A 25,597-nucleotide genomic window follows, 5' to 3' on the forward strand; every position below is an offset into this window, starting at 1 on the left:
GTGACACTGATTTCAGTAGGAATTTTATCTCCCCTACTACTTATTTGACTACATTTATCTTGTTTTATTTAATTGCCATTAAAGATACAGATTTTTTTTTTAACCTTATGAATAGCTTCCTCTAGCTGTACAGAGGGATCCCCACTTACATTACAGATTGTGGGGGGGGGGGGGAAACTATATTAAAAATTTGTGGAATCAAAAATCCAACCCTCAGTTTTCCTTGGCCTGAACAAACGCCTATCACTGATTCCGCTAAGGGCAGTGGCTTCAGTCATATGTAAACTAATCCAGGAGGAAACACAAATTACTGCTGCTTATTTTTCAGGACTGTAAAAAGATCTGATCTGATATTCTTTCTTTTATCTGCACTTATCTTATATATAGTGATCTCCAAGATCCTGCCTGACCCTTATATCGTAGGGCAACTCTTGTGCAATATCTCCTGCACGTGAGGAATGAATATCATAACTGGATTTTTCAGCCCACAGCTTTTTCCATTCCGGTGCCCTCCAGTTGTGTTGTGGTATAGCACATGAGCATAGCCCTTGGGCAGGAATATTGGGAGTTGGAATCCAGCCACTCCCTTGTGAGTACTACGTAGACATGCCAAAACGAAAATAGGCAACAGGGGATTGTCAAGAGTTGTCATTGTCATTACGGTTGGTTTGTTGTCATGTTAATGTATTGTATGGCTCAGAATATTTAGAAATGTAATGTGATATAATAAATAAATAAATACAATCAAAATAATTCTGTAACAAAATACAAACCCTACTCCAGAACTTCCATTCATTAGTAGAAAACGGGATATTTGTTGGCTAATGATGATCCACTCTTTGACCTGCTTACTTTCTTAAATAATTCTGTATCAGAGAAGCCAACAATCAGCATGTTTAAATCATATATATGCCAAGGGTCTCTAAGTCTCCCATTTTCAGCATCAGCATATTTTCTCCCAGTGCAATTAAAACAGTAACCAATGATACACTTAACAGCATGTCAACCGAAAGAAGTACCTTTGGGTCTGCTTCCCAACACTGGAGCATCAACTCGGCAAAGCTTCCAGGACAGCTGCTTGGAATGGTCAATCTCTGTAAGAGAAGCAAGAAAGGAAACAATGAACAGAAATGAAGAGCACACAACCAGTCCAAAGCCTCTACTGTAGCAGATTTTCCATATTTTACCTGTGTGCAATGCAGCTAAAAATAGATCAGAGTTTGCCATAAGGGCAAACCAAAATGCCTGCAGAGGGCACGCCTTATGCCTGGAAGGAGATGGTGATAGTAAACCAAGCTATTGTTTTCCCAATAACTTGGGAACCAACAATGATACCAACCATGATGCTTCACAAACCAGATTCAGAAGATCACTCCTGCTGAGACAAATGCTACACATGCTGAATTGTACAGTCTGGGATTTGTGTGAAATGGCAGACGGGTATAGTCTAGGTTAACCACACGACTGATGCAAGTTATTTTTTCTAGATATGAGAAGTGGTGTATAAATTGAATGAATAAACAAACAACAGGAATTTCAGTCTTTGTAAAACTCAGTTCTCAAATGCTGAGAATACTCTTTTTTGGATGCCCCAAGAAAAACTTGGTTCTATAGTCATACTGGGGGGGGGGGAGGAATACTTCCTAGATCTATTACCATTCTGGAGAAAATACACTATATAACCTTTTGGCGGGAAAAGGCTTTAGAACTATATCCCTGTAATGTCTACAAACCTTTTTAAAATTGCATTACATTACATTTCTCATGCTTTCATACCCACAGTATAACTTTCTATAGCAGCATGAACTATGTGTATGTATTTTCCCACGGTTTTAAAAATCTAAATTCCTGAGCCATTCCTGAAACATTCTTGTTTACTTTTGATTCACGTTAAATCCATCCTTCTTTTGTTGGAGCACATTAAATACTTCTACATATTTCTTCTTTGGTTTTTTTCTACACCAGTAATATTTCCATATTAAAGGTTTGCTTTGAAAATGAATCCGATGGGGTGCTTTGGACTATGCAAGACCAGAGCATCTCTCTGCTATTCAAAAAAAAGTAGCCTGTTTTTCATGCTTCCACACAAGCCTGAAAAAAAGATGCAGGTGCTTTAAGAGTAGGATGAGTCAGCTCCTTAAAGTAGCAGCATCTTTCTTCAGCTTTCCACATTAGACTGAAAACAACAGGCTGCTTTAAGGAAGAACACTGAGATGCCCTGCTCCTGCAAGTTCTGAAGCGCTTCTCTGAATCATTTTCAAAGCATGCATAGCCCTATTAGTTATTTAAAGTGTTAAATAATGTTAAGAGATCTTGTGATCTACATCCTACTTAAAATAATCAAATTTAAATATGTACAGTAATTATCATGTCAAGTTAACCAGAAAGAAGTCTAGCATATAATGATGAATAAATGTAATAGAATTCCAGTTTATGCTGGCCCACAGGGTGTAAGGTGAGGCAAGACTTACAAAATAACAGAATCTGTTTATTAATGGAAGAATATTCTTGGATTCCAGAAATACACCCCAAAAGTACAATAAATCTGTCATTGGTCATGATACTTATATTCCTTGTATGTGTTCTGTTAGCATCTTTGATTAAAATAGTTTCCCCTTTTTTCTCAATCCTCCTGAAATCAAAAACCCCCAAACCCCTAACAGGATCCTATCCTATCCAGCCTACCGCAAAAAATATCCATTCCTAAGTAACATATTTTATCATTCCATACTTCAAGAATGTTCAGACTTTTAATATATTGAAGCTGTTAGACATTCTATTAAAAGTAAACATTAAAATCTAAAATATTGAATAATACTTATCTACTTACTCAATCTCTATTGGAGTAAGGACAGAATACAACTTCTTATTTAAAACTAAACCTTAACAAGAATATATTAGTGTGTTAATTAAAATTTTCTAATAACTAGGATGTTTGCATAGTTACTATACTATTGATAGTAGATTAAAGGAAATGCTACAATAAAAAGAATAATGGTATCATTGTTGCTGATAGAAAAAGATAACTGTTAATATCCTTATATATAACACAGCAGGAAAATTTATGGCTAATTCTGTGATTAACAGAAGGATATAATTATAAAAAAGCAGTTATATCTGAGTTTCTCACAACTCTGCTTAGTGGTTAAAATGACACTTTTTCAAGAGGTGTATGAAGTAAGCTAAATAAAATATATCACTATATCAGATTAATGGGACTTGCAAAACCTTATAGCTGTTGTGCACCAAAAGAGGTATTTTTTTTTAAAAAAAGACAAGAAGATATGCTAAGAAAAGGGAAAATGTTAAAGAGGAAATGTACACAATAAGCATATAATCTGATATGTAACCATTAAAATCATGAATATTATAAATGTGAAAAACGTCTATATCAGAAGTCTATTCAAGAAATCTTTTGGCAAAAACAAAGTAGCATTGACACTTGATATTCAAGTAAGTCATTTCCCTAAAAATACACCTGACAATCTAGCCATGGTATGTGTCTCTCAACCCTCACAGTTCCAGGGATGGAAAATGAGTTACTAAACTCATAACTTACATATATATCTTACTTGAATAGAATGTTATTCATCGGGTAGATCCTCAAGACAGTCATAATCTAATAAAAGTGACATTTCTTAGTAATGTGATATTAATTTTATTTGATATTAAATAAAGTCTTCTTTAACAGAATTTACACCTGTAGTATAAAACAAGCAGATTACCAAGGAAACAATAATAAAAGGGGTGGGCATGATAGAAGAGATGCAATTCTCTACTGAGGAATAACTCCTACTGAGTACAGTGTGACTTATATATGAGCAACACCTACAAACCTAGAGTCTATCATGATCACTCATTTAAAAGCTAGTATAATTTGAATGGACACAGCACTGAACCCAAACCCTTTGTTCAAACCTCTGACTATGAATTTCACCTGAAGACCCCAAATAAGTTTTTGAGAGAATAAAATATAGATAGTCCTACATATCTTTCTGGAAGAGGGGGATGCAAATTCTTCTGCCATCTTTTTGGAATAAGGGTGGACTTCCACTGTCTTTATCTGTCTTGTGGGTTACATCTTCTCTAAATTTCAAAAGAATAGAATTCTCCCTAGGACTAAATGTGAGATTCACTGTTCTTTCCTTACAGTGTAAACTCAGTGCAATAATTATAAGGTGGTGGATTCAGACTAAGTCATGTTTTAGGCCCATTAAAATCAGTGGGACAAGTTAATTATAGGTAAATATAGGTCCCATTGATTTCAATGGGACTAAAGCATGACTAACTTTGAATTCAACACACACTTTGCAGAATGACAATTCACTGGGAGCCTCAGACATTCAACCACTTTATTAGGACCGTTTTAATGTTACAAAGAACATATAGACATTTCAGTCTTTTATAACAAGAAAAAAACTGCAATCAAGTTTGTTTAAAAAAACAAACACCAGTATGGTAACTTTTTGCTACGGATACTATTTCCATATTCACTGTATAGTAGTGAATAGTAGAATACTATTGAAACCATGGACAATACAATCCTGGCCACTACTGCCCCTCTTAATGCCCTTGACTTTTTCAAATTTTGACAAGCATTTCCAAACCCATGACTGGTAAAGCTTTAATTCTCCTTAAAATTCATTTCACTATTATGCAATCCAATAAAGTTAAAGAATTCTAAATTCCATTCATTTCAAAGGCAAAGAGGAAAGTGCTAGAATTGAAGAGATTACTCATATGCTCAATTTGGGTTGGATCATACCCAGTTTACGTAAACTAACATGAAGTGGCAGAACTAGCATATTATTATACATTCATTCTATTCCCAGATCTCGTATCCAACTATAAGATCAGAGCATTGATCTAGATAGGGAAGTTTCTTGCTTAATGCCTTATCTATAGAATGGGGTGAGGCTATTTTGATGAACTCAAACAAATTTTCCTTCTGCTTAAAAAATAAGAATGATACTCACTACATCTTATTATTTCAAGATTAAATTTGTAAGAATTACAGGTATAAGTTTATAGTGAGTGACAGAAACCATCCCAACTAAATTGGTTATTCCACATTGATTCACAGAGATCACAGGCCTTCTATACTTCAAAAAGAACATTTAAAAGCAAGAATGCCATGTTTTGCATTAATTCTTTCCTGTTTTTTTAAAATGATAATTAAATTTATTATACATAAAGTCTTCCCAAATATTTTAGGAAGCCAGCAATAAAACAAAAAAATCAAGTCGTCATACTGAAGAAATTGCCTAGGTTATTTTATAACGGTACCCGGCCTTCTAGCCAACCTAGATAGAGGAGGAATCCCAAATGTTGCCTGCATGCAATAAAGCCGCTACACTACATTTCTTCTTTAAAACGACACTTCCTGTCTTTGATACTAAAGAGACCATGTGTTGAAATATGCCCTCACATGTTCAACTATCTAAAAGCCTCAATTTGTAGCCAGAAGAAAAGCAACGCTGGGGACGTGTACAAAGGGTGTTTACGCCACTGAAGTCCTTTTGAAATGGAAAGACACGGCATGAGGAGGCCTGCAACTACGGCTTAGCCTTACCAGTTCCAGTGAGGAGCTCATCTTCAATGGACTGAGGAACGTGGGTGGCAAAACTGTAATTTTCTTCTTTTTTAAACTATTTTTATCTTCTTTTATTTTTGAAATCCTCATCTAAGTGGCAGTTTCTTGTATTATAGTGACTCCTGCTGGGAGAGTTAAGTTGAAGTAGCTGAAGGTCTCTTACAGATAGATCAACTCCCGGCCAGTATAAAGATGTCCTAAATGCAGGAGATGGAGTTAAACTGTTCTCCTACCTTGGACGCAACGGCTTCTTTCATCCCTAAGAACAAACCCCCAGGTTTTACAATTGAGACTGAGAAGCTAGTACAGTACTTGTATAATTTTTGATCTACAGCATCACGACGTGAAGCTGCAACAATTAGATGTAAAGGGTCCATTCATGAGGAATAACATCACTTTGACCCTTTGTGTTAGCTCCTACTGCTAATCTTTCCATACGCGTGGACTTACTTTCAATTTGAGGAAGATGAAAAAGTCTTTTGCAAAACCCAATACTGTTTTCTGATCTATGTACCTGAATGTAGAAACGTAGTCTTACCTCATTTTTTTCTACTACAAGCCAAGCTACTTGTAATCCTTCCAAGCCTTTAAAGGGGACCTCCCTTGTTAGCATCTCCCAGAGAACCTGGAATGGAAAAGAAAAAGAAAAAGGGGTTTTATTTCTGTACTTGGTATTTTAAATATATTATTAAACCTTGATGCAGTGTGATCTCTATCCAATTACCAGGCAATCAAAACCCATCTGCAAAAACCTGGATATATGTTTGTGCTTAAGATAGTTATACTAAATCAGTGTTGAATATTTCTTATCTTTAATAATAAACCCTTATTTAACAATTACTGAGAGAGAGCTGGGGACCAGGTTTTGTGAATCTCCCTTTGTACCTCCACTGTTTGATGGTTGAGGTAGCCAACAAATAGATTTCTTGTCTTCAAACCATAGTAGAAAAAGTTTCTGCAACCTACTGTCTTGTACCTAAGCTCTTTCTTAGTAGACAATCTCTATCCATTTTAGGTTTGTTCTTTCCAGAGTTAAGTCTAAAATCTAAAAAATAGTTACTGCAGCAGAACTGATTTGTAAGCAACAAAAATGGCTTCCACCTTTCAAATATTTCAGTGTTAATCCCAACATTATGGTAATATTTTTATACTTAATTATATTTCATATTTAGCCAAATAAAAGGCAAATCAATTTACTTTACAGTATGGTATGACTTCAGCTAATTTTATTTACATGATATTCCACCATTATAACAAAGGAAAATGTAACTGACTATGTCAAAGAGAGCAATGATCTCTTTTTCCAGACTAAGTTCTGGATTTTGGCTAAGCAGTCATATTTACAAGAGTACCTGCCTCTCTTTAGATTTCACAAGGCAGACATATTTCTGTTGATCTGAGTTGGAACATACATCATTTAGCTAAAATAAAATAAAACTCCTATTGATATTTTCTAAGAGAGTAATGACCTGGTTAGGTATTCCAGAGATCAATATGCTCTATTAAGTATTTACAATTCTTATCTTGTGGTTCACATTTGGGTTTAACTGGGCCAGCTACTTTTTTTAAAAAGGTAATTAGTAACCTATTGCCAGATGTTACCCATCAAGATGTGGAGAAAAAACCCTTGATATTGAGCCGGGTTTTCTATCAAAGGAGGTGCGACATCATCCTAGGGGTTAAATAAACCTGATTAAGTTATAAAACTATAAAAGTGTATTACTTAAAAACCATTAGGCTAAGGACATATTAATGGAGATGGGAACTATCCCAGTTATATGTATTGCTGTGTGCAGTAAAAAGAAACAGAAAAATACTTTTTTTTTTTTTTTTGGTGAGTATCTGGCCAGGCCCAGGAAGGACCTTGCCTCTTCATCTCAGCTTTATCCTTTTTCTTCTGCCAAGTGCCCCCCAAAAAGTCCAGACTGACCAAGTGGGTTTACATGTAGCTATTATTTATTTATTAGGTTTATTAGATATATGTCTCATCTTTATTTTGTACAACTAACTCAAGGCTGCCTATTTTGTTGTTATGGGATGGAGGGAGCAGTTTTACAATTAAGCACATAGTAATATGGAAATGCAATTGTATTATGACCATTACATCATTTCTCAAAGGGACAGCTATGATGATGCAAATAAAAAAAAACTCCAGGTATGTAGCTGCACTTCACTACACTACACAGTTACATACTGTGCTTCAAATTCAGCCACAGTAAAAAGTCATTAAAAAAATCTATGATGAGTTACAAAGTGATTGGAACCAATTAGAGCCCAGAAATACGACTCAGAGTAAGCAGCTGTATATATTTTTTGTTATTATGCCAGAAATAAGCTGAAAAAGCACAGAAATTGGTGGCAAAAAATCAGCTTCACAAGCGTATGTTTCTCAGAATTACCGGTCAGCACAGCTGGAGTTTCCCAAACAGTGTGGAGCAACCTTACGGTCACCCTCAATCACAGCTGCTGACTATAACTCACTAAGAAATATCAGCACTTTGCACAACTAAACAACACCTGGGTTTAAAAGACGTGCACCGATCTAAAGAGGTTTTCATCATACCCAAGGTGACGTATGTACATTATTACTCAGCGCCATGAGGCATTTTCAGTTGATTGTCATTTCCAAGCCGGAATTTATTATAAGCCTGCTATATTAAACACATACATATATTTTATTTATTTATTTGAATTTATTGGTTGCCCAACTCTAGTGGACTCTGCAGCACACATGTGCTGGTGGAAATTTTATACTGGGCTTATATCTGAACTGAATAACTTTCACATCAGGCACAGAACCATGTTATTTTCCTCCCACTATAACGCTCCATGTCTAGGGACAATAGAACAATATGTTAGATGTTGTTAAACATTATCTCTTCTTTGGCAACAAATATTTATAACGGGAACGATTATAAATCTTAAATCTAAACTCAGCTTTGCTATAGTGGGTCATTTTCATATAACAAAATAGAAGATTCTGACTAAAGACATGTTTACTTTTTAAAACAGGATTTATTTCAGGAGACTATTTGAGACGTACTTCCAAATAACAAGAGATGGAACTTGAGACCCTCTGTTCCAGCTCCATGAAATAATTTGTAAAGCTCAGAAAGTTATAAATGGGTACGTCTATCATCTTTCCCCATGTTCTTGTGACTTATTCAGAAAAGACAAGTTCAGCTTGACCAAGAAAACTCTGGACCTTTGGGCGGACAGCATACTGGGGTGGGAAAATGCTTCCTTTTGCATTGGAAGCAATGTAATAGTTTAATGAATACAATCCATTCTGGCAGGGAAAAACTCAGAGAAAATAATAAATAAAAGAAACGCCACGGATTCTGCCAACAGAATAGTATTTCTCAACATCTTAGTAGTTTACATTTGAAAAGGATTCTGCTCTTTGTTATCAGAATTTCAGCTGTGCTTCAAATGATGAAAAGCAGATGTCTGTGCAGCACAAAAGCCATTTGTTAGTGCCCTAGATTGTGTTAGCTGACCATTCAAAACTTTTATTTATGGATGAGATTGTTTTAAATCAAAAATTGCCACATTTCCCATGGATTCTTTATCTCTGGAGCACATTGTTAGCCTGTTTGATTAGAAGTTGAAAACCTACAGAAAAGAAATTTTGATAGAAATCAACAGTTAAGAGAATCAATACAGATGCACTTAAGCTTACTTGAACAGATTTCTAGAGTAGAATTTAAAATGGGCAGAAGTAAAAACCTACTTTTGTGACAGGGCTTTCTCCTCCTAAATTCCCTCTGGAACTTTCTTCCCTTTCCAAAAACTCTGCTTTAGAAGAAACAGATTCTGAGATTGCCCAGAGGACTGGGAATTCGCTCTTCCCTGCCCCATTGACAGAAGCAAGGGAATGACTGGATTAGATTATTATTTATCTATCGACATTTAGTTCTGAGCCAGTCTGCAATTATTTCTGAATTTCATTCTCTCCATGAATGTTTCCAGTTCTTTTCACTATTTAAGATGCAGAATACCAAGTCAGGGAAAAAAGAAAAAAAAGATATTGCAGGCTTTGAAACTCTCTCTCTCTGAAACACATAAGTATTACTCAACCTACTTAAAGTAAACCAGTGATCGACATTTTATCCAGAAGCCATTTCCTGAACTGCTTCCTTCAAGGGAAGTAAACTTTTTCTAAAAATTATGAGCTAGATCCAAGCTGCAATTCTAGATAGCTTATCTGACAATCAGCCCCACTGAACTTCCTTTAGCTTTATTCTGAATGGATATTTACAGGTTTGGCTGTAAGCAGGCAATAATTAGTTCTCCTTGAAATCAGTAAGGTTTAAGCAATTTCTAACTGTCTTTAGATTGATTTTTAATTAATTAATTAATTAAAATTTCATGAGCAAGTGTGAAGAATTTTAAAAAAATCCAATCTCGGGTTTGACTTCTATGGCAGAAGTGTGGACCTTGGAAGGAACAGGTAATCGGATGCTCTCCAGATGTTTGCTGACTATTTTTTATTTTATTTATTTATTAAATTTGTATGCCACCCATCTCCCCCAGCCTATTAGCACAGGTATGGGCCATAGCTTTTTCTGCGCCAAAAATTGTATCACAAAATTAGAGCGCTATGAAATCCATAGAACTGTAGGTGGGTGGGTGGGTGGGTGGGAGATATACAAGGCAGAATGAGTGCCTCCTAAATACCATTTGGTTTTTGTGCCTTCACGTGTGCATGGAACATGAGCATGAATTATATCCAGTTGTCTAAAGACAGATTTATCTAATGCGTTCAGAAGCCTGGACAGAAATATGTATACTCACCACACCATACGAATATGTGTCACATGTTTCTGATACTGGGAGACTCTGGATAACCTCCGGAGCCATCCATGGAAAAGTACCAACAAGAGACATGTGTGTTGTATGGGAGTGAAACCTTGAAGCCCCAAAGTCACAAATCTAGAATGAAGTAGAGCAAAAATGTTTTTGTTTTAAGAAAAACAGTAGGCCCAGTTCGGCACAACACATATTTTTTATAAAAAGACTGAAATATTCCTACCTTCAATACTCCATCACCAGCTATAACCACTGAAATTTTTTGAAAAAGAGAAAATTACATCAATGCTATGAACAAACTATATGCATTTCTTAAAAAAAAAAAAAAAAATCATTCCATATATGATAGGCTTATATATACTGGCAAGCCCAGTTAACATTTCTCTGACTGACATTAATCTGAAATCAAATGGCTTTATTATTGACTTAATTCTCTCTATGCAGGATCATGGCAGATAGATCACCAATAATGTCAACTTAATGAGTTACAGCAATGGAGCTGAAAAATGCAGTATTAACAATTACTGGGAAATAGTTTAAAACTAAAATTGCCATGCTTTATAAGGCAGTTACATATATCTTTAAAATATGCAGACAGACTATCACAGACAACTGTAAAATTTCCAGAACTTTTGAAACCAAAGAAAAAAAATGGGAAAATACAAAGTTGAGGAAAAACTGAAACTTACGGAATAGTTATTTTTAGCACATTTAACCGATAATGAAGTTATATTTTAACTTTATTTCTGATTTCTTAATAGAAGTATGTTTGATGTATACTAACAAAAACATAGTTTCTCCAGGCAATAATTGTGAATTTGATTGAATTTTGCTTCAAAACATTTTAAATGTTTCTTGAAAATGGAGCTAAAAATGGCCAATGCCAAGGACTAGTGCATCTCATCATTTTTTTCCTACTTAGATGAAGCAGGTAGGCCAAACATGACTCTGGAAAGAGAAGAAACATTCCAAAATGTATTCTGAACTCTACCTACCACCACATCAAACAGATATTGAAAGCATTACCTTTTTGAGAAGAACTACTGAGGAAAAGGAGGAATAAACATGGCTCAGAATATTTACTTTGCCACATGTAATGTTGCCTGATAACTCTCATTTTTTGCATTTACAATACTTTCAATATCAGCAGCTTCTACAGATCTGATTTTACATTTTTATCATTTTATTTCTTTTCATGGACTTTGAAAACCAAAGGTTTGCTGTCCTGGACCAGCTTTTCTATTCTTTCACAACTTAGTTTATTTTTTAATTCTGTACACTTCCAAATTTAGACCAATTTCTTTCACTATTAACCATTTTAGGCATCACTTAAAAAGTAAAACTATTAGAAAATATTTCATAATTCTTTTTTATTTTTCCAAGAGGGGAGGGTAAATGAGGGAAGGTGTCCTTTTTATCGGAGCCTTCTAATCCCATCTCTAATCCCAGGGTTACAAGAGGAAGAGCTGAATTTAATCAGAAGCAATTGGAGTAACCTAAACCGCGTAGGACATATTAAAGTAAAAAAGAGAGAGAGAGAGGGAGGGAGGGAGAGAACTGCTAAGACAATGCATTTTGAGAATGCAGAAAATAAAAGATTGGATTCATCTCTCCATCAGTAATATCCAATGCATACTGATTTGATCCAGCAGGTCCTGTAGTACCATGCACACAGCCCTTGATATTGCAGGCAGGATATATTTTTTAAAATCCTGTACAGCACATTTATATATCCATATTACATCTATCAAAGTGGATTGTGCACTGAATTCAGCTCTTTTCAGTATCAACCCTAAAATGTCAAGTTTGCAGGAAAATAACCCCTCCCCCCCAAAATGTAAATTTATGCTGAATTACCATTCCGGGATTTCAAATCTCTATGGATTACTTTGACCGGAGCCTCCATATGCAAATAATGCATTCCTAAAAGTAAAAACGAAAAAGGTTTTATAAAACTATTTTGCTATGTCAGGACCAGCAGTAGCTTGTTCACAAAACAAATAAGATGGGTTCAGCAAACATTAGGTGCAATTGGTTGATATCTGTGGTTATAAGCATATGCTTTGCATCCATACCAACATCTTTTTGTTAATGACTGAGCACTTCATTTGCCCAGTCATTACACAAGGCTGCCTTCTCACATCAGATAATTTCTAGTTGTGTGCTGCAGTTTCTGCATCTGCATGCACATGATTAGAAATGTTGTTAAACTTTGTTATTACTTCCTAGGCATATCATTTATTTGTGTGTGTGTGTGTGTGTGTGTGTGTGTGTGTAGTTTTCAATTAGGTAGTAAGCATAATGACTCATACAATGACTATTTTCCTCTCCAGTGAGGACAATCTGCCCTTGAGAAATATTCCTCTGCCCTCTGGAATGAGGATCCCTCTGAGATCTGGGTGGCTCCCACACTGATGGCATTCTGGAGGGCCTTAAAGACCTGACTAGCCTCCCAGACTTTAGGCCAGGGTAATTGGAGCCTCTTGTAGGCTGTATGCAGGTTGCTGTTGGCTGCATCTGCCATTCTGTTCATTGTTTTTTACTTGGATTGTATCCTGTTGTTCGTTTTTATTCTGTGTTGTGCTAAGTTGGGCAGTATCCAAGTCAAACAGATCATCATCATTATCATCCTCATCTACATACCACAAGTCTCACAAAGGTTAACCAGCTTATACTTAATGTATAAACTCAATGCAAATTATAAAAAGGGAATCACTGGAAGATTATTTACTTCTTTGTCTTCATGAAAAAATCTATAGGTTTTGAAAACACAGGCAGAACTTGGCATGGGAAAATGATAACTTTTCTGAAATTGGGAGAAAGATTATCAATGCTGTGCATTTGGAATTAAGACCTATTGACTAATCTGAATCTAAGTATGGAATACTTTAGATGAATTGTTATTTGTATTTCATATGCTTTGACTGGAAATATGATAATGTTTCTTGATATACAAGATATATAAGTTGTTCATCAGTTTAAATATTTCTTGTGTCTGTCAGTGGGATTCAAAATACTCACTTGTCTTTAATATATAAGGCATTTCTTAAGATACAGTACATGTACACAATTGAAATATACTCCAGTAACACATAAAGCTTCTAAAAAATCGAGTCCTTTGGACTAAGGAGTTCAAGTGCTGGTTTAGGTTTCCACGAGATCCCATAAACTCATTAAAAATAACTAGCACCAACTTGAAATGCATTCTCACTAGGACAGATACAAATTATTTCTTCTTAAATCCCCAAACTCAATATATACTTCCTTGCTCACACAAAATTTCTACCCTAGGTCTTCTTAAGCAAGTCCATATGCATACTCATGTTCCTCTGTGGTTTCTCTGTGCTGACATGGGAATTCTGGAAGGCATGATACTGAGGAAGGCTGTTGTTAAGAGATCACTGAATGTAAGAATGTAGCGACTGGGGAAAATCATACAGGTACAGACATACAAATATACGTACAAAAAAGCAGCTTCAGGGCAACAGATGTTAGAAAAATGTGTGTGGATGGGAAAGGAATCTAATCCCTTTTGTATGACATCATCCCCATCTAAACTCTAAGCAACTATTTGTAAACCAGTATCAAAATATCAGGGAATCCTTTTCCACCTGGATATCCCTTGTATGTTCAATTCTTACCCCAAAACAAAACAGAAAATCTGCCCACATTTCATGTACTTTCTATCTGCGTAATTTTGATACTGAGTTTTAAAACAATAAAGGAGGTATGTTCTCACTGATCCTTTTTCCTACAAAATAAACTACTACAGATGCCAAATATTCCCAGATTCTCTCTAAAGTTATATTCTTGAAGAAAGTTCATGACAATTATTTAGTGAATCAAAGAGTTTTGGAAGTTTTGGAAGATTTCATAGGACAGATAATTAAGGTACCATCTTTAGGCACTATGAGTAATTCAGATTAATGATTAAGAATTGACCCGAGCTGAATAGGAAATGGAATTAGCATAGAGTTCTAATCTTTTGTGAATTATTGCCACTGCTGCTGTCAATGAATCTCACTTACCTTTAGCTATGTCCATTGCCCAGGTCATTATATGATCCATATCCATCTCTTCACTTCTGTTGCTATTAATATAGTCATACAATGACCCAGCAGAAGCATATTCTGTTACAAAATAGCAAACATATGTTTCAATGGGTACATTTAATGACAGATGGATGCATGATAATGAGCAATCTTTGATTTCAAAATTAGTGCAACTAATGTTACCTACAACGTTGCAATAACAATTAGACTGAACAACATATCATAGACAGTCCAAATACATTAACTTTAAGGCAGGACAGGATGATTTATGAATAAAAGGTTGTGGGGATCATTTGGGTTTTTGAGTCCTGACGGCTTCATGGACAAGTCCATGCAGTTTCGCTGGTCACTGCCAGAAGTGATTTGCCATTAACACCTTCTGGGTTGTTTTTTCTTTTTACTTCCCAGTCTTGCCTGAGAGAGGGTGACTGGCCCAAAACCACCCAGCCGGCTTCCATGCCTAAGGGAAGACTAGAACCTGGGTCTACCCACTCCTAGTCCAGCACCTTAACCACTACACCATGCTGGTTCTCAAAGATTAGGCAAATTATTTTAATATAAAGGAGATGATAAATACAAGAATGAAACATAAACACAAAATAATATTGAGAATTTTTTTTCTGATGAGACCGATATAAAATGTTTTAAAATAATATATTTAAATAAACATATATATTATATATCAGTTAAATATATACATTAAATACACAAATTAATACATATACCTCATTAAACAGTAAAAGAACTAGCCAGCAAGAATTATAGCCTACATAATCTCCCCCTAACATTATGAAATGGATATAAAGATAGCTATACATATTTCTCATGGGTTATAAAATGCAAATAATCCTAGCATTCTGTGTCATACTGTAAGTACCAAGAAAATAATACCAATCCCATTAAATGTAAAGAAATTAATAAATCCATCTGATGAAGCTAATCTGACTCATAATTATGCTGTCCATAGTTTCGTCCTGCATGCATTAATGGATGAATGGCATGAATCATTAATCATATACACAGACCCTACCCTTGATAACTCTGGGAACAACAACCAGAGATTACATCATCCTCATCTGCATGTATGTGCCATTCTTTGTTCCATGTGTAGACACAAACTCAAGAGTAGCATTAAAAAAAGCTTTTTAATAAAAACAATAGAAAAAATGATATCAGCAACAAAAATCTTGTATTAGCCTGTATATTAGTTAAATCTATTACAACTAAAATTTATTCAAATTAACACAAGACAAAAACTATCATTTTCAATGTGACAGATGGAGGATGGTATGAAACATGTCCCTGAACTACATTTAATTTAACTACATTTAATTTCATTTACACTTGTCCAGAATTCACCCATTACTTGTGGGGTGGGGGGGTATCCTTAGCCTAGTTGTTGTTTGCATGCCTGTTTTAAATTTACTGACCTCAGCAAATCCTTCAATTCATCCAAATAAGAGGGAGGTCTTGGGAATACTATGTTTCTTCAAGACAGATAGATAGCCTTCAAGTCAGTCTTGACTCTTGGAATAGACTAGCTTAGCAAGATTTTCAAAGTGGTTTGCCCTTGCCTGCTTCCCAGGGCTGAGAGAGAGGAGGGACTGGCCCAAGGTCCCCCAGCTGGCTTCATGCCCAAGGCGGGACCAGAACTCACCGTCTCCTGCTTACCAGCCTGGTGCCTTCACCACTATACCAAACTGGCTCTTAAGCGACATCACTCACTTTAAAAAAGAAACTCTAGCTAGGCAAGCATTTAGAATACAACAAAAAGCACATTTAAATATGTGAAATGTACTGATATTGATATCCTATCTCAATACACAGAGACACATGATCTGAATCAGAATCTTATATAGAATCTATGTATTGCATTGTTGGGACCAAACAATACAAATCACTGGTGCTTTTTAATCAGAGGAGACCAGCAGAATCAGGAGCGGGGAGGGGTGGTGTATGGCAGAAGAAGTAGTTAAATCTTCTTGCCTCCACCAGCATTATTGCTCAATCAAAAGCAGAGCTTCTAGCTGGTTCTTAAAGGCTAAAATATATGGTGGGGGGAGACATTTCATCTTCGTTTCCTAGCAGTTCCCACAATGGGAATGGTGACAGATCCTGTCAGGCTCAGGTCAGTTTGCAACTCTAGTCTGTAGTCTGTTGACAGGAGAGGTAAGACAGAAGTGTGTTTTCAGTTCATGAAAATAGCTCACTTGGCCAGATCTCTAACAGGCTTAGATTTTGTCCCAGAATCTTTGCAATATTAGCTCAACATTTTTATAGAGGCATGCCAAGAAAAAAAAGATGTGGTTACGGCAGATCAGTTCTGACTCTGTAAATATGCCTCACAGCCAATTGAAACCAGCCTGTAGGATTTGCCCCCAATTTGTCTGCTCTGCAAAGTATATTCTAGAAATGAAGTGTAAGGTGTCAGCAGAATATAATGATGAAACTGCTGTTTCTTATATCGCTCTTGTTTTCTCCCATCTTGATTTCTTCACCTCGATAGAAGACACACATAAGCATAATCTACATATTGCTCTCTGTGCATTTGGAAAAAAGCCTGTACCATTTAACTAAAGCAAATACCATCATCCCTGAGATGTGCCATTTTTTGGTTTCACAGAAAACACTCCACATATTACAATGAAATAATATATGCAGGAATAAAGGAATTCGTTTTTTCCAAATTATATTAACGTATTCTTCAACTTGAAAAGAAAGGCAGGTTATTTTTTAAAAAAAGTTATATATGAATCTGTAAGGTATCCCTCATCCGTAATCCTCTATTTCCACTCTTGTCCTAATATAAATTACTATTTCTATTTCTGCAGATAAGTTCACTTTATTTTGGCTTGTTTGTATCACTTACTTCAATTTAGATAGCCTTCAACCAAAATCAGTAAAGAGTTCATGCAAGTCTTGGTTGTATAAAATAAAACAGACATATATGCAACATAAGTAAACTTTTAAAAGTGTCTTTGCATTGCTTAAATATCCTGAGGAGAAACTCTGTGAAAGTGTAAAATTAATTTTATTTATATTTAATGGAAAAATGGTCAGTCCACCTACAGTTAGTCCTTGACTTACGACAACAATTGGGACTACAACGTCTGTTGCTAAGTGACACAGTTAAGTGAGTTGCATCCAATTTTACGACCTTTTTGCCATGGTCATTAAGTGAATCACAGTTGTTAAGCAAATCCAGCTTCCTCCATTGACTTTGCCTGTCGGAAGCCCCCTGGGAAGGTTGCAAATGGCAATCACATGACCCTGGGACGGTGCAACCATTGTAAATACATGCTGGTTGCCAAGCTCCCGAATTTTGATCAAGTGACTGCGGGGACACTGCGACGGTCATAACTTTGAACAGTCATTAAGGAATGGTCATAAGTCAAGGACTATCTGCAATTTATGTCTCATGAAATGCAATTATTCTGTTTATTCAAAATAGGCAGGCTCTGTTTTGCTTTAAACTGTTAAAATCTTATCTGGCAATTAATAGTTGAGAGATAACAGTTTAAAATTCCACAGGTTTTTAGCACATATTTATAATGGAACATGGGAAGAGTGTAATCTCCAATAAGAATTTTGAATCAAATTATTGCCTGACATAAGTATCTTTTTTTTTTTAACCTGCCATAGGAACTGTTCATCACAAGCACTGACACTAACAAAGGGAAACTGAGTTCAATCTCCTCCCTTTGTTTAGATGCTGCATGGAGAGGCAAACCATGGCATTGACCAAACTGATGTTCAGAGACTAGAAGGAAAGGATAAACCATTAAGCCTATAGTGCCCAAGCAGTCTGTCCTGCTGCTCCTGAAGTATTTTCCAGCTGTTGTAGAACAGGACATAGGACACAAAGTATGAAATATAATTGCAGCCAGAACTGTTCTGAGGCAGGATCATGGTGATGTTATTAGTAGTATAAAATAGAGAAAGACGTATACTGTATATGGGGGGATATGGCATAAGTGTGTTTATATTCTTGATATCCTAAATTAAATATAGAACCTTCAAAAACATCTGGAAATGGAAAAGACATAAATCAGCAGAAGCACAAATACATAGCCTACTACTAAAAAAATCCAGCATTTCAGAAACATCACCCACACATCACAAAAGGAGGAGGATCTGTAATTTACCTGTAACTATGCCATAGTTTGGGGGTTCAATAACAGCTCCATAAAACTGAATGATATTTCTGTGGCTCAACACGCTGAGTATTTCTGCCTGTTCAAAATGCAACAAAAGCACCAGATGTGAATACAAAACAGCATAAATCTATAATTAACACAAAACCTTTTTGAATCATTATTGGTGTTATTTCTATCAATAATTTTGCTCAAAGTAGCTAGCAAGAACAGAAAATCAAAAATCACCATTAAACCTACAGATTATACAGACTAAAATTTGTCTAATTAAAGCAATTAAAGCACCTTTAAAAACAAATATACAAAAAAGAGCTGATGGCTTAAAAACAAATGTAAGACAGTGAGCAAATAACATCTAACAATTCATCAAAACCCACCTTGACAGACAAACCGGTTTAGAACTTCCATATCAAAACCTTGCTGAAATAAACATGTTTATACTTGCTGACAGAACAATAACCACTGTTATTGGAGAGAGCACAACATTTCTTGGCACTTCTGGGAAGCAGCTACTAAAAAGCTGTTTCCAGTGGTGGTGGATCAAGAGAAGAGCAATTCATGAAGATCTCAAAGCTTGGGTAGATTTGTAAGGGAGAATGTGATCTTTTATATAGCCTAGTTTGAAGTCCTACATAGGTTTGAAGAAACACACTACATGAAGCTGTTGTCAAATGGAAGACAAACGCTCCCTAGAAATTTTCCTGCAGCATCCTGGATTAACTCAAGTTTCTAAACATACTTCAAAGACTGCTCAAGTATAGGATATTACTCAAAAGTTGGAATGGAGAGCCTGGGTGATGTACTAGTAAATGTGCTGAACTGGGAACTAGGTTCACGTCTACCTTTAACCATAGAAACTTGTGCCTATGGCAGTTTACAACACAACCTTCATATCAGTAGGTTCAATGTTTGACAAAAGTTCTATAAAACAATTCAACCAGTAACTAATACCAATATATAAACATATATCCAATGTAGTAATCTAAAATATGTATCATAAATAGGAGTTGTTAATTAAGAAAAGAAAGCTTGCTTATAAAAGTCAGGACTCTTTTATAAATCAGCCAGAAGGGGTGAAGTATGAAGAATTTCACAAAGTGATGCTACCACAGAGAAGGCCCCAGCCCTAGTTAATTCTAGCCAGGTCTCCTTCCTGGGCAGCAGCCATGGCATGTCCTTAGTGAGTGACTGAATCTAACAACAAGAGATAACACAACCGAGAAGTTGTTTCTTGAGGAAGCAGGACCCCAACCCTAAAGAGATTTATATGCTAAAACAAGCACTTGAATTTGATTTTGAAAGCAATGGGAAGCCAAGGGCAGGTGTCACATGTTCCTGAAGAACAACAGTCAATAGAAGCCTGAGCTCTGTGAAGCTTCCAGGTTTCCTCCAGAGGCATCACCATATACAGTACATTACAATAATCTAATAATAGCAGAAAGGGAGATTCCCATATAAGCCACTTGGATTTCCTAGAAGAATGCTAGGATATAAATCTAAAAAATAATTAAATAAATAAATAACGAAGACACGTAGGTATATGGTCAGATATGATATTTCCAAATGCACTCCTGGCCACCAATGCAACGTTGACAAGACAGCCAATTGAGGGTAGGCAGAGGCTTGTTCACAGAACAGCTTTAATGCTGAAGCATCGTCAGATAAAGAAATCACACAGATAAGTGCAATGGATGAATGACTCTTCAAAATATACTTCTAGTTTGTGATGACACTTTTTTTTAGTTGCCACAACTTCTGAAAATGGAGCTACAGCACACTGCAGCATACTAGTTCCTACAATTTGCTTCCTTTTGTACCTGAGGACAATCAAGACATGTAGAAGCCTCTCTGCTTATTAGAGATTATAGTCCGCAATCTTCTACAAGTATCTGTAAGAAGAGTTATATTTGGGATAGCATAGGAGTGTCACAAATCAGTGGCTTTCTAATTTAGCAGTTCTAGTACAATAACATCTCAGATTTAGGAATTGTTAACACTGGAACTTGGAATGAGTATTAGAGGAGCTACAGGCTCAATTATCTCAATTAATCACCAGAGGCGAGGTTGGCTCCAACCCCATTGGCCTTCTGGAAGGCCCTCAAAACTTGTCCTCGGGCCTGGGGATCCCATGGATGCGTGGAGCCCATTAAATGGCTGGTATAGGTTTGATTGCATTCTTCTGTCTTCTGTAATTATGGTTTTTAATTGTTTTTAACTGTGCAGTGAATAAATTATATTGATTGTTATGTTTCAGTTGTGCACGCTGCCCAGAGTCACACGCAGATGAGATGGGCAGCTGTACAGATTCGATAAATAAATAAATAAATAAATAAATAAATAAATAAATAAATAATCACACCTTCTTTGTAAAGCAACATGGGGATATTCTGGAAGCCTAAATAGTAGATATATGAATAGAATCCTTCAATGCAGGAAACTACGGGAGGTCAACATCATCCCGTCCTAACTGGCCAGAAAGTAGAACTGTGCATGTGCAGCGGCGGGCTTCTTCATCACCGAAGGAACAATGGGAATGGAAGGATTGCTCGTTCATTCCAGAGCAGTTAAGGTGATAAACTGAAGGACCTGGAATTGTAGCCATATGATTAAATAAGGCTCGTCACAGTTCTAGGTCCCTAAGGTTTCTCCCGTTTTCCTCCAATGGATATTCTCACATGCGTTTTAGAAAAGGGGGGGAAAAAAAAACCCAGAAAGTTTATTCACTGAACAGATAGTCACTCTAACCTTTTCCTATTTCCCATGAATACAAGAACAGATAACTGCTTTACCCATATGCTAATCATACATGTGACTTCCATCATTGTCTACAATTGAACAAGGATAGGACAGGCTATTTACGTAAATACTTTGCTGCCTCACGTTTTGCTATATATTTCTGGTTCCGTAAGACATAGAAGTGTTTGTCTTTTGTCTTGAATCCATTGTAGAGGTAATGGCTTTAATGTGAAATAAAGCGGGGGACGGGACAGGAGGGAAAAAGGGAGAGTGATAGGATTAGGGGGAGTTTTACAGGAACTGGCAAATCCTAGAATGCTTTGGAGAAAACTATGATTGTTAAACTGTTAGAAACATTTAGCTAGGGGTCCAAAGGTCATTGTGCCTGTAGCAAGTAACTAATTTTCTAGCAGTATCCACAAAAGAAAACTGAATGAGTCAGGAACTGAGTACCACTGTACCACTTTTATTTATGTATTTATTTTTAAGAAATTGCTTCATTGAGAAAAACATTTGTCACTATTTCAAAGCCTTATCTTGATGCAAATATTTTTTTCTATCAAAAACATCAGGTTATAAATGTCACTAAACCCATCCAAAGGCAAAAGAACAGCTTGCTTTAACCCCATCTCAAAAACATTCCAATAAAATATTTAATTTAAATTCCAAATCAATCGCTGAGTAAAAACTTCACTGGGACCAACCACTGAGTAAATGCTTCACTAGTTGGTCCCAATAAAGACATAACCAAATTATGGGTTTTTCTTAAAGACCAACATGGCAATGATTTATTTTTAATGTTTGCTTGTCTATTTGTCACAACACAGTTAGGGTGCATTTTCTTCAGGTTGAGATTAATTGTCAAGATCATATTTTGAAAATAAATTCCATTTGCCATTAGATCAACCAACTCACACCATATTTAATAAATCAGCTAAATTTCCCAGCATGAGGTACTCTTTCATGAGACAAAATTACAGGGCTAGATGTGCTTAACTACTCTAGCATTCTGAGTTGCAGAACATCACTAAATGATTACTAATATTTATCACTATTTCATGAGAGTTCATTAGTTTTATTGTGGCAAGAATATTTACCGCGTTTTATTATCGGAATAGCAATATTGTTTAGAAATGGCTGAAGGCAGATAAAAAAAGAAAAACCACTCAAGTGTTCTACAGTATTTTAAAGTTCTACTGAACGAAAATCCTGGGAAAGTTGTAATGCAATAGCTGCTCCCCTGCAATATTTTACAAAAAGTGCTTCTTCCCGAAGTTTTTTATTGCGTAATACAGTTCAACCAGACACATCCTCACAAAGGAACATGTAATTCCTGTAACTCTTAGCTTGTGGCCAACAGCCACATCCCATCGCCTCCCCCCCACCATTTGCACATAAAAAGATAAGTTTTCTTCGAGTTGAGCTTCAAGGTGCCTTAATGGACATGTCCATGTAGTTTTTTGGCAACAATTAACGAGACGGTTTGCTCCTTCCTTCTTCCATAATGTTTTTCATGTTCCAAGACTAAACTACAACCCTGGCATTTGGTACCCACCCGAGTACCAAATGACCCATCCTGTGTTAGTTCAAATGAGGTCAGCCAGATCAGCTGCTATCTGCTGAAGCAAAGTGATTTTGCAGACATGGCTATGGAATTATTTTGGCAGCAGTACGAAAGTAATTTGCCAATGCTTTTTTTAAGGGTTTTTTTAAAACATCCCAGTCTAACCTACAGCCATGGAATTAATTATTCTGCTCTAAAGCCCACACAGAGAACACTAATACAATCTGTTGTGGAGGAAAGGGTTGTTAAGTATAGGTGGTCCCCAGATTAAGAACAAATGCCATTCCCAATATCTGTCCTTAAGCCGAATTTATATGTAAGCCGGAACAGTATTACTGTATAATAATGTATAAGTAGTATTGTGTAATAAACTTGAGCCACTGTGAATTTAAATCAAACCATTGTGTATTTAACTTAAATTTTGCTGCAATAGGTTCTGTTCTTAACTATGGGTTGTCCTTAACCCAGGTGTTCTCACCCTGGGGACTACCTATAAATATAGACTTTCCCCATATTGTATAGCCAAGACACACACTAGGAGCTTGCATGTATATGAACTGTACTACCCAGAAAGCCTACAAAAAGGGAATTAAGATGTTGAAAAATCAAAGTTCGATTGCGCAACTGATTCAGTTTACTACAGCTTTCACATATTCTGTGGAATACAGATGGTAAAATGCTTTAGACCCATTCTATGCATCTTGGTCTGTGATTTATATTTCTTTTAGAGGCTTATAGATCCTATGCTATGTAGGTATTAGCTACAGGCTTGGTAAGAATCCTATCTATCAACAGAATACTATTGGCAATCATTTCAGGTTCTTTCAAATTTTCTCCTGTGTAAGGGCTACCTAGCTGGTAAAACGTTTGCCAATAGTACGCACTGTTGGTGCACATATAATCTGCAGTATGTTAATTCTGTGGGTGTAGCTTCCTCTCATTCTTTCACACAGTGCAATGTATTCACGATTGTATGTCCTTAGTGCATGGTCATATGCAAAATATCTGCAGACTTCCTTAGCAAGGTATCAAAACAATGCTCACCATATTTTTTATATTGTTATGTTTATTTAATTGAAAGACTTACAGCAATATAATAATGGGAAAATATAATTACTAAATACATATTTTAAGGCAATGCAATATTAATAGATCACCTCTGAATTAAAAGTATAAATAATCCATGGAAAATATGGAAAAGACAGAAACATGCCTGGAAGTATGTGTCACAAACAAAGCAACTCTAAAGTCTTATTTTTTGTCAAACAGCAGCTACCAGGAAACATGGCTGCAAATCAGGTGAGGATTTACCTTTCAAATATTTTACAATAATTCTTTTTGACTATCCATGCATAAAGGGTCAATCAATCATTCTTGACACTTCGATAAAGTCCCACTAGAAGGGAGTTTCAAGAAGCGCTGGCAGTCCAAATAGCAGAGCTTTAAATTGAATAAACTGGTCAAAATATTTTAAGGTAAATCAATTTCTACAGGTAGTCCTTGATTTACAACCACAATTGGGACCAGAATTTCCATCACTAAGCCATGCAGTGGTAAAGCGAGACATCACTTGATCGAATCACTTAGCGATAGCAATCCCGACAATCCCCTTTGCAACTGTTAAGTGAATACCACCAGTCATTAGCCAAGGACCCACCCCAATCCAAGCCATTACGGGCTTGGTCACTCCCAGCCTTGAGCCTCAGTAAGGCAAGGGAATGCCTCCAACTCCCGCCACTGCCTATCTCCCCCCCCCCATTTCTGTCCTTTTGGCCACCCTGCAGCCTGCCTTGTGAGGGAAGCAGCCCCAGAACTGTGTGGCTCTGGGGCTGCTTGCCATGCTGCAGCTCAGGGGCTTCTTGGCCCTCTTTCCCCCTTCGCTCACTCGCATGCACCATACCCTCCTTCACTAGCTCACAAGCACTAGCACCCTCCTTCCCTCCTTCGCTCTCTTAAGGACTCTCCAGAGGCCCTTCTAGCACAGAAGGAGCACTCCAGGGGCACTTCTGGGCACTGGCGGTCTCTCCAGGGGCGCTTCTAGTGCATGCTCTGCAGCTCACATTGGAAGCTAATGACTACGAGGCTTTCTCCTTCCTCCTGCAAAGCTTTCCTCCTGCAAAGTCCTAGAGCCGCAGCACAGTGCAAAGGGGGCACAGTACATGCGAGCGAGCAAAAGGGAAAGGAGGGCACTGGTGCATGTGAGTGAGTGAATGAAGGAAGGAAGAAGGGTGCGGTGCATGTGAGTGAAGAAACGCCAGGGTGGATGGGGAAGACTTACCCAAGTGACTTGCGACCTCCCTTGCCGACTTCCCCATTGACTTTGCTTGCGAGAAGCCAGCAGGGCTTCGTAAATGCAAATGGGTTGCCAAGCGCCCAGATCACGATCAGTGACTGTAGGGGCACTGCAATGGCCATAACTTCAAGGACCAGTTGTAAATCCATTTTTCAGCACTGCTGTAACTTTGGTCACTGAACAACTGGTCGTTATTCAAGGACTACCTGTATCTTAAGTTACATGCTTCAGTTTATAATCACAGGGCTTACTGGAGATAATACTATTAAAATCTGACTATCTGTTGCAAGCCTTGCATCTTTATCTCATTAATGTTTAGAAACTATAAAGCAATTTAGAAGGGAAAAAGGCATGCAAACCAATTAACTTTATAGCTAGCATACATATCAGGGG

At 36.7% G+C, this 25,597-nt stretch overlaps 1 protein-coding gene across 2 annotated transcripts in view; it reads right to left on the reverse strand.

Moving 5' to 3' along the window:
• MAP3K20 (mitogen-activated protein kinase kinase kinase 20) overlaps positions 1–25,597 on the reverse strand; it is a 120,574-nt gene that overhangs the window by 64,279 nt on the left and 30,698 nt on the right. For both annotated transcript variants that reach the window (XM_025165115.2, XM_015887662.3), the window contains exons 3-9: positions 18,603–18,690; positions 14,434–14,535; positions 12,263–12,328; positions 10,629–10,657; positions 10,391–10,528; positions 6,132–6,218; positions 1,020–1,094 (exon numbers count right to left, since the gene is read on the reverse strand). In XM_025165115.2, coding sequence (XP_025020883.1) covers positions 1,020–1,094; positions 6,132–6,218; positions 10,391–10,528; positions 10,629–10,657; positions 12,263–12,328; positions 14,434–14,535; positions 18,603–18,690 — 585 coding nt within the window. The remainder of the gene's footprint in view (positions 1–1,019; positions 1,095–6,131; positions 6,219–10,390; positions 10,529–10,628; positions 10,658–12,262; positions 12,329–14,433; positions 14,536–18,602; positions 18,691–25,597) is intronic.

Source organism: Python bivittatus, unplaced genomic scaffold (assembly GCF_059951505.1).
Source record: "Python bivittatus isolate LINGU-HERP-01145 unplaced genomic scaffold, Pbiv_v1 ctg000200_np1212, whole genome shotgun sequence".
NCBI lineage: Eukaryota > Metazoa > Chordata > Lepidosauria > Squamata > Pythonidae > Python > Python bivittatus.